Consider the following 15405-nt stretch of genomic DNA (forward strand, 5'->3'; position numbering starts at 1 on the left):
ACGAATGACGCATATGTATTGTACACTAAATGAAGTTATTTTCTGTGCGAACCACCTCTGTATCAGAGAAAGTAGTAGGATACATGTATGTGATCGAGAGAAGTTGAGTTTCTATTAAAACAATGAACCCGTACTCGTTTTCAAGCATGCTGATTTTAGATTGTCCGCGGTTTTCTCGTATTACTTTGTGTGAATGTTGAGATAGCTTCTTCAGTAAGGCCTCTGGCGATTGCTTGAGTCGTTGTCGAGCCGGAGCAAGAGCTTCGTTTACAGACATATCTGCGTGAAATTTAGCCAATTTAGACCTAAGATAAGGACTGAGGTGTTTGTCAGATTAAAGAAATTTCATTCTGAGTAAGTAAGAGCGCTGCCTCTACTGATAGATATTAAGGATGAGAACTCAGTAGTTTGTCTTTATTGCGTAGTTCTACGTTTCGAATGATTTTTTTGAGCCTAGACTGTAATTTATGTACAGAGTAGTGCGTGGCTTTTCTTCCGTGTCTCCTCTGCCTCCTTTATTGAAACGGAGAAAGAGGGATGTAACTGATTCGGACGGTTTGTCTTCAACAGAAGCTCATACAAAGTTGGTTAAATTTTGCAAGGACTCCGCTCCTTCATTTCCAGCAGTTCTTAAATGGGTGTCTGCATTTAGAAGTAGCTTCTCTTAAAAATGATCCACATGAAGGGCTCTCAAAACTGCAACCACAGATGAAAACAACGAGAACGTGAACGATACGCTAATGGAAGGTCGCCGATTGCAGTTATCTGAAATAACACACCCCGCAGACGAATCTGAAGAAGGGTACGATACGTTTTATTACAATAAGTATTAAATAAGATAAAGTTTTCTGCCAGATTTTTGCCGCATTTACCGAATGCTAACCAAAAGAAAACGGGCTTCGCAGCAATATTTCAATTTTATACACAGCTTGGCCACTGTGAATGAGAGGTAGGTGCAACACCAGGCACCACAAACTAAACAGCGAACTAAACAGAGGGTGTAAGCCAGTGGCAGTGAGAAAATGAGGTGGAAGTCGATTTCATCTGCCTTGAGTCTTAGAGCTAGAGTTCTCCGCAATAGGGGAGGGTCTGTTTTTGTTGATTCCCTTGCAGAGTATAAAACAATAAGTCATTGGTACTACACAAGCATGTTGGACTAACTGGATGTAAAACTAGTTGAGAAGTCATAACTGCCAAAGAATAGAAGTCTTCGTTCCTCAGGACTGTGCCACGGACTGTGTCCTTGCCCTGGCAGTCGGTGAACTGAGGGATATGGCGCGACTGGAATATCAGCATTCACACCATTAAACATATTTCGCACCTAATTACCACCTATCCTGACATACAAATAAATTCGAGACAGGGAAACTTTTTGAGTGCAATGAAAAGTTAGGGAGAGCTGTGAATCAGTATTTTTAAACCTTTCAAGAAATGTATTTCAAGTGTGGGGAATGTTCATCGAAAGTTTTACGAAGTTCACTGACGAAAAAGGGAAGAATTCGAAAAATAAGAGCGTTTTCGATTTTAAAACAAATTCAGTGCAAAACTTGAAAATTTTGTTACAACTTGTAAGCTTCTTACTGTCTTCTTGATGACGACGAATCTCTTTTCTTATCGGGGATCACCAAACTACTGACTCACATGCCCTAGTCATAACTTTCGTCTTATTTGTTGTATTTTCACACGAGCAAAAATAGTATTAATTTTGTTCAACTGACTTGCCACATCTACTACTGAACGATTATTACACTGCAACATCAAATTTATTCATTCTCCTAGCTACAAAATATCTTTCGGAACATGGTAGGCTAACTCATCGCATGTGCATGTGCTATTTACCATAGGATTAGCTGATGTATGTCAGCTGGGTGAGCGTGTCGCGGCTGCAGTCGTGTAGCATCTGGAAGCCACAGCTCTGTCACAGCAGACACTTTGATCAGAAACTTCCAAAGTGGAAGAGGCGTGTCCATCATAGCAGAAATGTCAAGTTCTCTCGCAGAAGCCCCTCACAGATGTGGTCATTTCTCATTCTCACCAACGCCCAGCATCCTTTCCCAAGGGGTCTAAATCATCGGATAAGCCAGAAATCATTCAGTTCCGCCAATCCAAACATTCAATGAAGCATTTTTGTTAAAGTTATTTCTGATCGCACAGCTGCACAATATAACCAGTCTTCAATCAAAATGAAATCACATTAATAACGGATCACTGTTTTGACCCGCTTCGTAAATAGCAGGTTCTTAGTGGAAAACCAGACGTCGTGGGAGTGCAATGCTATTTCGGCTTAGAGCCGAACGACAGGGTCAGGGACGAAAATATTGCCCAAAGTCAGGAATTTTTTTTCTCCGAACTGAAATGTAGTATACAAATGGGGTTTGCTGCAACGAATAAAGTATACATTGAAGTTTTCATTGGCATTTGTTTATTAAAAAATATTGACAGGTTCACTGTGTAATTGGGATTTTCCCGAGGCAGCTCTGAAAGGAGGTAGATTGCCGTAACTTCGGTTGTGGTTATTTGAATCATGAAATTAACTTATCATCCTGATACTTACAGATGTCATATTAGTTCATCGTAGGGATTTGAAAAAAAAAATTGGGCGAGTTTGTAGATATTTGAAAAAAATAGCCATTTTTGGACCACAATTTTTTGGCCTTAAAAATACTAAATATCAACATAAAATAATCGGCTACGATGAACTAAAGAGAATTCAATTTACTTCAAGGGAGACCGAAAATCATTAAAATCGGATGAAAACTATAGCGTGGGCGGTGACACCCATGTCGAAAAACATGGTTTTGAGAAAAACTCGTTTCAAGTTTGACACGCCAAGCGAGGTGACCCAGTGATTAGCACACCGGACTCGCATTCGGGAGGACGACGGTTCAAACCCGAATCCTGCCATCCTGGATATGGGTTTTCCATGATTTCCCCAAATTGCTTCAGGTAAATGCCGGGTTTGGTTCCTTTGAAAGCGCCCGGCCGACTTCCATCCCCATCCTGCCCTAATCCTATGGGACTAATGACCTCGATGTTCGGTCCCCTCCCCCAAATCAACCAACCAAAGTTTGACAAGTATTTACCATATAAAGAAAAAGAGTAAAGCATGAAACGACGGGATATCATCGATGTCCGGTCCATAGTAACTATCTTCCCGGTTAGTGGATGGTCGCTTTCTGCTACTTTGAACTGATAAGCCCTCATTTTCGTCCTCAAAGCCCTTTTCGTCGCTGAGAGCATCGCCACTGGCGTCTCTATTTTCACAGAATCGGTGCATTTCATCGCCAATTTTGATTTTAGTCACGAGCATTAGTGTATTATGGCTTACATTGCCAGATTTGAAGCAACGGTGACAATTTTGCTTCGTGTGGATGCTACTCTTGAAATATATCTCCAAATGAGACTATTGAAACTTCCATTCACATATTGAGTAAAACAGCCCAAACAACGCTGCAGTAAATCAGGTTTACTCTTATCGGTATAAATAGGGGTGATGGCATCGATAACGATTTGTGGCAACCGGTTCTCTAACACCGAGGCGTGCTGTGCACGCTAGCCTTCAAACTCTCACAGAATCGTTACTTTTAGGAGTTCGCGCAGAATATTTTGGGAAATAATTATTCAATGTATATACATTCGAATTCCCCTGCAAAAAAATTTCGAGTTTTTTTCGATCGTCATCCTGTAGGTCCCCCTTGAAAATATTTTATGCACAATTGCAACTGCGTTGTGTGCAATAAATTCCTTTCCTACTTTTCTTCACTTCGTTTGCAGTTAGGCTATTTCAGGTAAGGTTTATACATGTCCGCGAGTCAGAATCCGCTTGTCTGGACCCGAGACTTTGAAAACTCATCTGGAGGGTACAACTGAAGACCACTCGCTCGATGTCTACTGTGTCTACATTTTAAGAATATACGCAGAGCCCTGTCAGAAAATTCAGTATTTAAGATCAAATTTTAGCTAAAACAACATAATGAGCAACCGATTACTCTCCTGTGGCAAAACAGTGACATGAATCGAATTTACGCAGCAGACCGAAAAATGTGATTTTTTCCAATCATTTTCACAAAAGTTACCATGAATTTGAGGCCATTTATTATTTTTGCTTCGATCTTTTTATAGGTATTTCGTAGTAATTATAAATGTAACACTGCGTCATAACGTGGTAAAAGACAGATAAATAGCAAGAGAACAAGTTATGCGTAGTGGAAGCATCAATAACTGTTTAAAAAAATGTTACGTCGCGTGTGCAAGATATTTTGGTACTCTGGACACCTCGACTCTTCCTACATTTTTATTACTTTTTGGTTTCATACGTATGAAAATGGCTTATAGCTTCGGGAGTGGGTCATGATCTCTTATAACTAAACGCAGCAGGGGTTGAAATAAACAACCAACTATAATCTCATTAAATTTTTGCTGTATCTAACGATATATTTTTGTCCTTATCTTTATTATTCCCCCCATGAACCATGGACCTTGCCGTTGGTGGGGAGGCTTGCGTGCCTCAGCGATACAGATGGCCGTACCGTAGGTGCAACCACAACGGAAGGGTATCTGTTGAGAGGCCAGACAAACATGTGGTTCCTGAAGAGGGGCAGCAGCCTTTTCAGTAGTTGCAGGGGCAACAGTCTGGATGATTGACTGATCTGGCCTTGTAACATTAACCAAAACGGCCTTGCTGTGCTGGTACTGCGAACGGCTGAAAGCAAGGGGAAACTACAGCCGTAATGTTTCCCGAGGACATGCAGCTTTACTGTATGATTAATTGATGATGGCGTCCTCTTGGGTAAACTATTCCGGAGGTAAAATAGTCCCCCATTCGGATCTCCGGGCGGGGACTACTCAAGAGGACGTCATTATCAGGAGAAAGAAAATTGGCGTTCTACGGATCGGAGCGTGGAATGTCAGATCCCTTAATCGGGCAGGTAGGTTAGAAAATTTAAAAAGGGAAATGGATAGGTTAAAGTTAGATATAGTGGGAATTAGTGAAGTTCGGTGGCAGCAGGAACAAGACTTTTGGTCAGGTGATTACAGGGCTATAAATACAAAATCAAATAGGGGTAATGCAGGAGTAGGTTTAATAATGAATAAAAAAATACGAGTGCGGGTTAGCTACTACAAACAGCATAGTGAACGCATTATTGTGGCCAAGATAGACACAAAGCCCATGCCTACTACAGTAGTACAAGTTTATATGCCAACTAGCTCTGCAGATGATGAAGAAATTGATGAAATGTATGACGAGATAAAAGAAATTATTCAGGTAGTGAAGGGAGACGAAAATTTAATAGTCATGGGTGACTGGAATTCGTCAGTAGGAAAAGGGAGAGAAGGAAACATAGTAGGTGAATATGGATTGGGGGGAAGAAATGAAAGAGGAAGCCGCCTTGTAGAATTTTGCACAGTGAAACGCGTACGTTTCATATGTAATCATTACCAGCGATGGCGAGGCATGACAGAATCTCTGACCAGAGAGTTATTTATCGTTGCTAGTCTGCGCTTGACCGCGCGAGAGTACAGTTACGTGTACCGAGTCGGCAGGAACACTTGGAGAGTAGTAGCAGTCTGATACAGTTGTGTAGCGAGTCGGCATGCGTCCGCGGTGTGCTCTGCCCACGAGTCTGGTCAGGAATGTGGTGGACGATATGTATATTATTGTAGAAGGTAATGAAGCAGCATTGCGCTCAGCTAATAATGTATGCTAATTGTAATTAATTTGTTCAAAAATGCCCCAATAATAATTTTTTATAAAGTAATCATTTCAATTCAAAGAATTTTTCCACTCTTTTGAAGAAAAAGCATTCATTTCAATTTAAGGAATATTTTTTTATGCATTTCCTCCAAGAATCAGAATTAAATATGGGCCAGCATTGCACGGAGCTGTGCCGAAAAATAAGAGCAGATATAGACGCAGTTTTACTGAGGTAAGAATTTTGGTTTAATTATTTCACAGGGCCTTAGGTCAGCGCTGCTGTCCTCATAAAATTTGTCAGGTTTAATTATTGCTGTTGAGATTTTATATTCAGTTCATGGATCATTATTTAATTAGTGTTATTGTGGGTTTAATGATCAATGATCTTAACGTTAATTTTGCGGGGAGTTTACATTTGGCCCATTATTATTCTTTAATTTTGCAAGGAGCTCACGCTTTGCTCATTCTATTATTCAGGTAATATTGACAAACATTTTTGTGGGGAGGTTACAACAGAGCATAACTTAATCATAGCTAACACTTGGTTCAAGAATCATAAAAGAAGGTTGTATACCTGGAAGAATCCTGGAGATACTAAAAGGTATCAGATAGATTATATAATGGTAAGACAGGGATTTAGGAACCAGGTTTTAAATTGTAAGACATTTCCAGGGGCAGATGTGGATTCTGACCACAATCTATTGGTTATGAACTGCAGATTGAAACTGAAAAAACTGTAAAAAGGTGGGAATTTAAGGAGATGGGACCTGGATAAACTGAAAGAACGAGAGGTTGTAGAGAGTTTCAGGGAGAGCATAAGGGAACAATTGACAGGAATGGGGGAAAGAAATACAGTAGAAGAAGACTGAGTAGCTCTGAGGGATGAAGTAGTGAAGGCAGCAGAGGATCAAGTAGGTAAAAAGACGAGGGCTAATAGAAATCCTTGGGTAACAGAAGAAATATGGAATTTAATTGATGAAAGGAGAAAATATAAAAATGAAGTAAATGAAGAAGGCAAAAAGGAATACAAACGTCTCAAAAATGAAATCGACAGGAAGTGCAAAATGGCTAAGCAGGGATGGCTAGAGGACAAATGTAAGGATGTAGAGGCTTGTCTCACTAGGGATAAGATAGATACTGCCTACAGGAAAATTAAAGAGACCTTTGGAGAGAAGAGAACCACTTGTATGAATATCAAGAGCTCAGATGGCAACCCAGTTCTAAGCAAAGAAGGGAAGGCAGAAAGGTGGAAGGAGTATATAGAGGGTTTATACAAGGGCGAAGTACTTGAGGACAATATTATGGAAATGGAAGAGGATGTAGATGAAGACGAAATGGGAGATAAGATACTGCGTGAAGAGTTTGACAGAGCACTGAAAGACCTGTGTCGAAACAAGGCCCCGGGAGTAGACAACATTCCATTAGAACTACTGATGGCCTTGGGAGAGCCAGTCATGACAAAACTCTACCATCTGGTGAGCAAGATGTATGAGACAGGCGAAATACCCTCAGACTTCAAGAAGAATATAATAATTCCAATCTCAAAGAAAGCAGGTGTTGACAGATGTGAAAATTACCGAAATATCAGTTTAATAAGTCACAGCTGCAAAATACTAACGCGAATTCTTTACAGACGAATGGAAAAACTGGTAGAAGCGGACCTTGGGAAAGATCAGTTTGGATTCCGTAGAAATGTTGGAACACGTGAGGCAATACTAACCTTACGACTTATCTTAGAAGAAAGATTAAGAAAAGGCAAACCTACGTTTCTAGCATTTGTAGACTTAGAGAAAGCTTCTGACAATGTTAACTGGAATACTCTCTTTCAAATTCTGAAGGTGGCAGGGGTAAAATAGAGGGAGCGAAAGGCTATTTACAATTTGTACAGATACCAGATGGCAGTTATAAGAGTCGAGGGACATGAAAGGGAAGCAGTGGTTGGGAAGGGAGTAAGACAGGGTTGTAGCCTCTCCCTGATGTTATTCAATCTGTATATTCAGCAAGCAGTAAAGAAAACAAAAGATAAATTCGGAGAAGGTATTAAAATCCATGGAGAAGAAATAAAAACTTTGAGGTTCGCCGATGACATTGTAATTCTGTCAGAGACAGCAAAAGACTTGGAAGAGCAGTTGAACGGAATGGACAGTGTCTTGAAAGGAGGATATAAGATGAACATCAACAAAAGCAAAACGAGGATAATGGCATGTAGTCAAATTAAATCGGGTGATGCTGAGGGAATTAGATTAGGAAATGAGACACTTAAAGTAGTAAAGGAGTTTTGCTATTTAGGGACTAAAATAACTGATGATGGTCGAAGAAGAGAGGATATAAAATGTAGACTGGCAATGGCAAGGAAATCGTTTCTGAAGAAGAGAAATTTGTTAACATCGAGTATAGATTTAAGTGTCAGGAAGTCGTTTCTGAAAGTATTTGTATGGAGTGTAGCCATGTATGGAAGTGAAACATGGGACAAGAAGAGAATAGAAGGTTTCGAAATGTGGTGCTACAGAAGAATGCTGAAATAAGGTGGATAGATCACGTAACTAAAGAGGAGGTATTGAATAGGATTGGGGAGAAGAGAAGTTTGTGGCACAACGTGACTAGAAGAAGGGATCGGTTGGTAGGACAAGTTTTGAGGCAGCAAGGGATCACAAATTTAGCATTGGAGGGCAGCGTGGCGGGTAAAAATCGTGGAGGGAGACCAAGAGATGAAAACACTAAGCAGATTCAGAAGGATGTAGGTTGCAGTAGGTACTGGGAGATGAAGAAGCTTGCACAGGATAGAGTAGCATGGAGAGCTGCATCAAACCAGTCTCAGCAGGACTGAAGACCACAACAACAACAACATCTTTATTATTAGGCTATCAAAAATAATATTGCATCAAAATCAGCGGCGATGAGAATCCTTCCTATTGCTGGCATTGCTAATCTTCACAAAACTTTGTCAGGCGCAGTAAGTTATCACCCAGATATTCTGAGTGGATACGTGTGACATTCAATCGCAGTCCATAAAACGTCATAAATGCGAAATGAGCATCAGAATCTGATGTACACAATCTAATATTTCTTAGAATATCCAGTAGCGTCAATAACCGAACTATATAACCCACTCAATTTCTGAATGCTAGTTAATCGCTAGAACACGTGCGTATAAGCCATCTGAGCCACAACTGACTAATGGTGATTGAAAAACTTCTGCTGCCTGATGATGATCTGGGATGACAAAACTGAGCGCAATAATAAAGTTTTTTCAGAGTAGCTGATGCCGGTGCAATGTAATATTCGATAATTATAGAAAAGTTATGAGTTATCACCTACTGAAAATATTATTATTAGTAGTAGTAGTAGTAATAGTAGTAGTAGTACGTGGCAACGGCCTTGCCGCATTGGCCACACCGGTTCCCGTGAGATCACCGAAGTTAAGCGCTATCGGGCGTGGTCGGCACTTGGATGGGTGACCATCCAGGCCGCCATGCGCTGTTGCCGTTTCTCGGGGTGCACTCAGCCTCGTGATATCAAGTGAGGAGCTACTCGACCGAATAGTAGCGGCTTCGGTCAAGAATACCACCATAACGACCGGGAGAGTGGTGTGCTGACCCCACGCCCCTCCTATCCGCATCCTCCACTGACGATGACACGGCGGTCGGATGGTCCCGATAGGCCACTCGTGGCCTGAAGATGGAGTGCTTTTTTTTTAGTAGTAGTAGTGGCAACAGTAGTAGTAGTAGAAGTAGTGGTAGCTGCAGTGGTGATGGTGGTAGTGGTTCTGTTGACCGTGATAGTATTAGTATTGCCTATCTACAATTTCATAGTTCGACGAGTTCTGTTGAAAAATTCTCTGTATGTGAAGACATATTGAGGGAAATGAAAAGTGATACCCTATGAAGAAACAGACCGATTTTTATCGAACTTTGCGGACAAATCATTACATAGCGGGTACTAAATGATTAAACTTTCGTACCATTTAGAACTAACGTCCATATCAAGATCAGTACAAGGTCTGATACCCACAGGTACGAATGCACTTTTGTATTCGTTCTGGCATGGAAGCAAACAGCCTCCAAATGCCATCTTTAGGAATTTCTTGCCATGCCTGAAAGTTGTATCATTTCATGAATACTGTTAATTGGAGGCTAATATGAACGCTATATTAACGTGCTGTATGGGTAACAAATTAGGAACCCATTCAAGCCAGTCAAGGATCAGTAGTGGTTGCGAACAATTACCAAAATATTCATGTTGTCATACCCCCTAGCTACCCAAACCACGATTCCATGAGTTGGTCAAGTGTAAGTGTCGAGGATCAGTTCTTCCTGTGACCTTTCACCAGATTTTCTACGGACATGTTGGCTTCGACCTGCAAATCCCAAACAGAAACGAGATTGAAACTTGAAACTTCCTGGCAGATTAAAACTGTGTGCCGGACCGAGACTCGAACTCGGGACCTTCGCCTTTCATGGGCTAGTGCTCTAGAAACGAGATTCATTGCTGAATATCACACAGTACCAATTAAAGCCCCAGTTCTCTGTGGTATAATGTCAGTGGTAAAGTTCTCATGGCAGATCGAGATCTCTATCAACATTCCAGTAATCTGTTCCTAGTTGTTCGTGGTGACATACTGCCTATAACCTCTGCCAGGATTTCAGCTGTTGTTATTGGTCTATTCGTCAGAGCTACTAGAACAATCCTGCGACGTCCACGTGGTGTGGTCCTTCTGGAAGGACACGTACCTACTCTTGCGTCACATTTTTGTCCTTAGTCCGTCAAGTTATCGGTACCAACTGTGTGTGATTAGTCGGTATGATGTTCCCATGTCCCTCACGCCTCTCATTCGACCATTTTCCAAACACGAAAGATCACGATAAGCGATATATACATGCGGGCATGCTGTATTGCGATCTCCTCGTGAAAACTTCGGTAACGTTAGACACATTCGAGTACTTACACCATTCTTTGTCTGTAGGGGAGGTTTCCTTCTGTACTAGACACTCTCGAAATAAGCTCGCATCAGAAGAAATTTTAATAAATAGAGTCTACAGGCAGTACTGGAATATCAGTTTGGTACCGTACAGGCAAGGTGTTATGGTGTAACTCTTCCCACTTCCGTTAGTCTATTTTTGACAAAACTATTCTGTCGAACGTAACCATATGAAGCTGCAAAATGTATTTAGTTAGTGGTAGTGAATAGAGTCTTTAAGACAAAAAACGACCTTGCACCACGAAGGACTTACCCGAATGGGACGGAAATCGGCAGATGTAATATACATGTTAAGAAAAACAAGTTATTATATTTCAGAAAAACTGGATGATTAATTCAAGAGAAAGAGCTCCACAAATTGAACAGTTCAAAAATACGATGGCCCACGTCTGGCAATTACGCGGTCTGTTATTCCGCTTGGCACTGATAGAGTTGATGGAGGTCCTCCTCAGGGATATCGTGGAGAATTCTGTCGAGCTGGCCAGTTACATTGTCAAAATTCAAAGTTGTTTATAGGGCCCTGCCCATAATGCTCTAAACGTTCTAGATCCGGTGATCTTGCTCGCCAAGTAAGTGTTGAGCAACCACCTAGAGCTTCGGCCTGTAATCTCATTCACAGAGTACAATTGTCTTCAGGGATTAGTCACGCTTCGAAAAGAGCCCCGGTGATCAACAAAGATATGTCTGGACAGCGCTGAGTACCAACCTGCCATAGGCCCGACAACCAGGAGTGATGGTCTGTGGTACAATTATTTTCATAGCAGGACATCGCAGCACCTTTACAGCACAATGTTATGTTGTCCATGTTCTACGCCCTTCATCGCAAACCGTCCTGGGCTCACATTTCCGCAAGATAATGCCCGCCCTTAGACGACGAGAGTTTCTACTGCTTGTCTTCGTGCTTGCGAACCCTACGTCGGTCAGCAAGGTCGTCGTGTATCTCCGCAGTTGAGAAAGTTTCGGGTATTATGGGCGGGGAATTCCAACCAGCTCGGTATTTTGGCGATCCAACGTGCCATTTGGACGTAATTTGGCACTATATCCCTCAGGAGGGCATCCAAGAACTACTAATCAATGTCAAGCCGAATAACTGCTCGTATAAGGCCCAGAGATGGACGAACGCGTTCTTGACTTGCTCAATTTGTGAAGGTCTTTATCTTGAATTAATCGTCCAGTTTTTATGAAATTGTGATCATTTGACTGTCTGTACATCTTCCGATTTCCATCCCATACAGATAATCACTTCGTGGTCCGTCATTTTTTTACCAAGATGTTACTCCAGGCGGGTGTAAAATGAACGTGCGCGACGGAGAGTAATAAACGCTATAATGAAGATTTGGCCCTGTCTGACTACCCCCTGAAGCAGATCTTAGGATCTCTTAATTCTATAAGTTACAGTTTAAACATAATGATGAAGGCAACTAATCCTACTAAATGATAAACGTTGTTCCTGCTAATATATTTATTGTAGATTAAAAAAACCTTTATATCTCCTAAGTAAAATTACTAATCAATTGCCCAATTCTTCCCCTTATTATGACTGCGCGGTCTAATATCAATAACGCGAAATATCTGACATCACCTACGTATCAAACACTAGAAGACACTACTTTCAAAGATGATATACGGTGGTGTGGAACATCAATGAAAATAAACTAACGTGATCACAGCTGTTTAGCTTTTATAACCCTAATAAACCGAAGTAATTTTCGATATCACCGTATGTACTGCGTCCAGTGAGTCGAAATGATGGTTCTCATACTCGTCTGCGACGATGGAAGAACTCCAGCCACAAATAAACTCTTTCAAACACTAGGACGACAGAAGGCGGTCCTCTAATATACTCTGATACTGCCTTCTCCTCTCTGTGTTCTAAAGACGAGAGACGCGAATTCCCAGCCACAAGGACAGAGTTCAGATACCGTCTCAACATAAGTACGAGGTGCATTCAAGTTCTAACGCCTCCGATTTTTTTTCTGATTAACTACTCACCCGAAATCGATGAAACTGGCGTTACTTCTCGACGTAATCACCCTGTAGATGTACACATTTTTCACAACGCTCACGCCATGATTCCATGGCAGCGGCGAAGGCTTCTTTAGGTGTCTGTTTTGACCACTGGAAAATCGCTGAGGCAATAGCAGCACGGCTGGTGAATGTGCGGCCACGGAGAGAGACTTTCATTGTTGGAAAAAGCCAAAAGTCACAAGGAGCCAGGTCAGGTGAGTAGGGAGCATGAGGAATCACTTCAAAGTTGTTATCACGAAGAAACTGTTGCGTAACGTTAGCTCGATGTGCGGGTGCGTTGTCTCGGTGAAACAGCACACGCGCAGCCCTTCCCGGACGTTTTTGTTGCAATGCAGGAAGGAATTTGTTCTTCAAAACATTTTCGTAGGATGCACCTGTTACCGTAGTGCCCTTTAGAACGCAATGGGTAAAGATTACGCCCTCACTGGACACCATCATTTTTCAGCACTGGTGGTTACCCGAAATTTTTTTGGTGGCGGTGAATCTGTGTGCTTCCATTGAGCTGACTGGCGCTTTGTTTCTGGATTGAAAAATGGCATCCACGTCTCATCCATTGTCACAACCGACGAAAAGAAAGTCCCATTCATGCTGTCGTTGCGCGTCAACATTGCTTGGCAACGTGCCACACGGGCAGCCGTGTGGTCGTCCGTCAGCATTCGTGGCACCCACCTGGATGACACTTTTCGCATTTTCAGGTCGTCATGCAGGATTGTGTGCACAGAACCCACAGAAATGCCAACTCTGGAGGCGATCTGTTCAACAGTCATTCGGTGATCCCCCAAAACAATTCTCACCACTTTCTCGATCGTGTCGTCAGACCGGCTTGTGCGAGCCCGAGATTGTTTCGGTTTGTTGTCACACGATGTTCTGCCTTCATTAAACTGTCGCACCCACGAACGCACTTTCGACACATCTGTAACTCCATCACCACATGTCTCCTTCAACTGTCGATGAATTTCAATTGGTTTCACACCAAGCAAATTCAGAAAACGAATGATTGCACGCTGTTCAAGTAAGAAAAACGTCGCCATTTTAAGTATTTAAAACAGTTCTCATTCTCGCCACTGGCGGTAAAATTCCATCTGCCGTACGGTGCTGCCATCTCTGGGACGTATTGACAATGAACGCGACCTCATTTTAAAACAATGCGCATGTTTCTATCTCTTTCCAGTCCGGAGAAAAAAAATCGGAGGCCTTAGAACTTGAATGCACCTCGTATAGGCAGAGGAAGTGCTCTCAATTACTGAACGCTGCCTACTCAAAGACGACTTCCAACCCGGAGGTGAAGTCCAGAATCGTATAGGTTTGTAACAGGACGGTGCCTAACTGTTCTAACTATAAACTCTACAGAGAGCAAAGACAGCAATACCGTCCGTACCAACAAAGCTGATATCGAGCGACCGTCACACACGGGCGCTCACAACAGAAAGACCACATATCTCCAGAGCTGGCTTCCCAGCAACGCTTGGCTCCCCACCATCGTAATTCCGAAAACGGATCGTATTGCCGAAACCACGGAATATTCTCCCTCTCTACAGAATCTTCCGAACGCCGACCAACCATATTTAAGTCTTTTGTCGTCCAGCGGGGAAGTTTGCGAGGAAAAAACCTATCCTCGTACAATGATACGCTTCTGAATAAAAATCCTTGGAACTAACCCAGCCTGCATGGTTTCCCAGGTGCCGCTTCTTCGTTCCTCTCACCTGCGTCCAAGATTTTCAGCGTTCGGAAGTATTATCCGGTTACCCTTCTGGCCCCTAGTACAATAGCGGCTGGCAGTCACCCTATTGTGCTCCAGAGCTCAAGTGCCACGACGTCCATCTAGCTGCTTTCTGTGTTTAAGCAGGACCAACACCTGTGCGGGCCTTCATCCCAGAGCTTGAGTTGTGCCTGCCGTTTCATCTCCACTGGCGTTCCAACCTCTACTGGTATAGGCAATGATTCATGCCGTTTTTATAATAAAGACACTCCGTCACCATTCATGCAATAAGCGTTAACAATTACTTACAAGACTTACATGACATTGTCAGTCTCCTTTATATATTCATGTATACGATGTACAACCTATCACATGATACCTAATTGTGCTTGTAGACCACGGCAAAGTATGTGGATGAGTTCTTGTAAGGTGCGAAATTATAGCCACCTTACATTTTATTACAGTATGGTTATAAGTTGCTCGGCACTGTCCCCACTTGCTCCTTCCTTACACAAATACAACGTCTGACTGTCCCTGTTGCAGACGCGGCTTCCAGCGGCGGCCGCGGAGGCAGCGTGCGTGCGGACACGGGAGAGACACGTGTGCAGGTAGGGCGCTCGCTCGCTCCCGCGCCATTACCAGGCACTCCCTCTCCTCTGCCCCATCCTACTCTACCTTACGTTCCCGCTTCACCGCCGGCAGTCCATCCTCAACTCACCATCACATTGCGATTCCAACATTCCGCGCCAGTACATGTTTCTGGCCCTTTTTACGCGTCCACTCTTCACAGCATTTACTCCGCCGTTCGCCGCGGCCTTCAGATAAGTTCTTAAATCAGCCCAGCAGTTCCACTTTACACTGAAACCTAATGTAGTGTCGAAAAGATCTTTGACATTTCAGACCTCCTTACAATGTGTGACGTAGCGTATTTCTGAAACAATAATAATTTCAAAATTGTTAACGAACTGTTGTTGACAAACAGCCTATTGGCTTCTGTCTCGGGTT

The 15405-nt window shown here is 42.5% G+C and overlaps 1 protein-coding gene across 1 annotated transcript in view; it reads left to right on the plus strand.

The window, feature by feature from the left end:
- The window catches only part of LOC126260681 (uncharacterized), a 455289-nt gene that overhangs the window by 285689 nt on the left and 154195 nt on the right, over positions 1-15405 (plus strand). Inside the window, exon 3 of the mRNA XM_049958016.1 lies at positions 14944-15008. Coding sequence (XP_049813973.1) covers positions 14944-15008 — 65 coding nt within the window. The remainder of the gene's footprint in view (positions 1-14943; positions 15009-15405) is intronic.

The sequence above is a fragment of the Schistocerca nitens genome, chromosome 5, assembly GCF_023898315.1.
Source record: "Schistocerca nitens isolate TAMUIC-IGC-003100 chromosome 5, iqSchNite1.1, whole genome shotgun sequence".
In the NCBI taxonomy this organism is placed as follows: Eukaryota; Metazoa; Arthropoda; class Insecta; order Orthoptera; family Acrididae; genus Schistocerca; species Schistocerca nitens.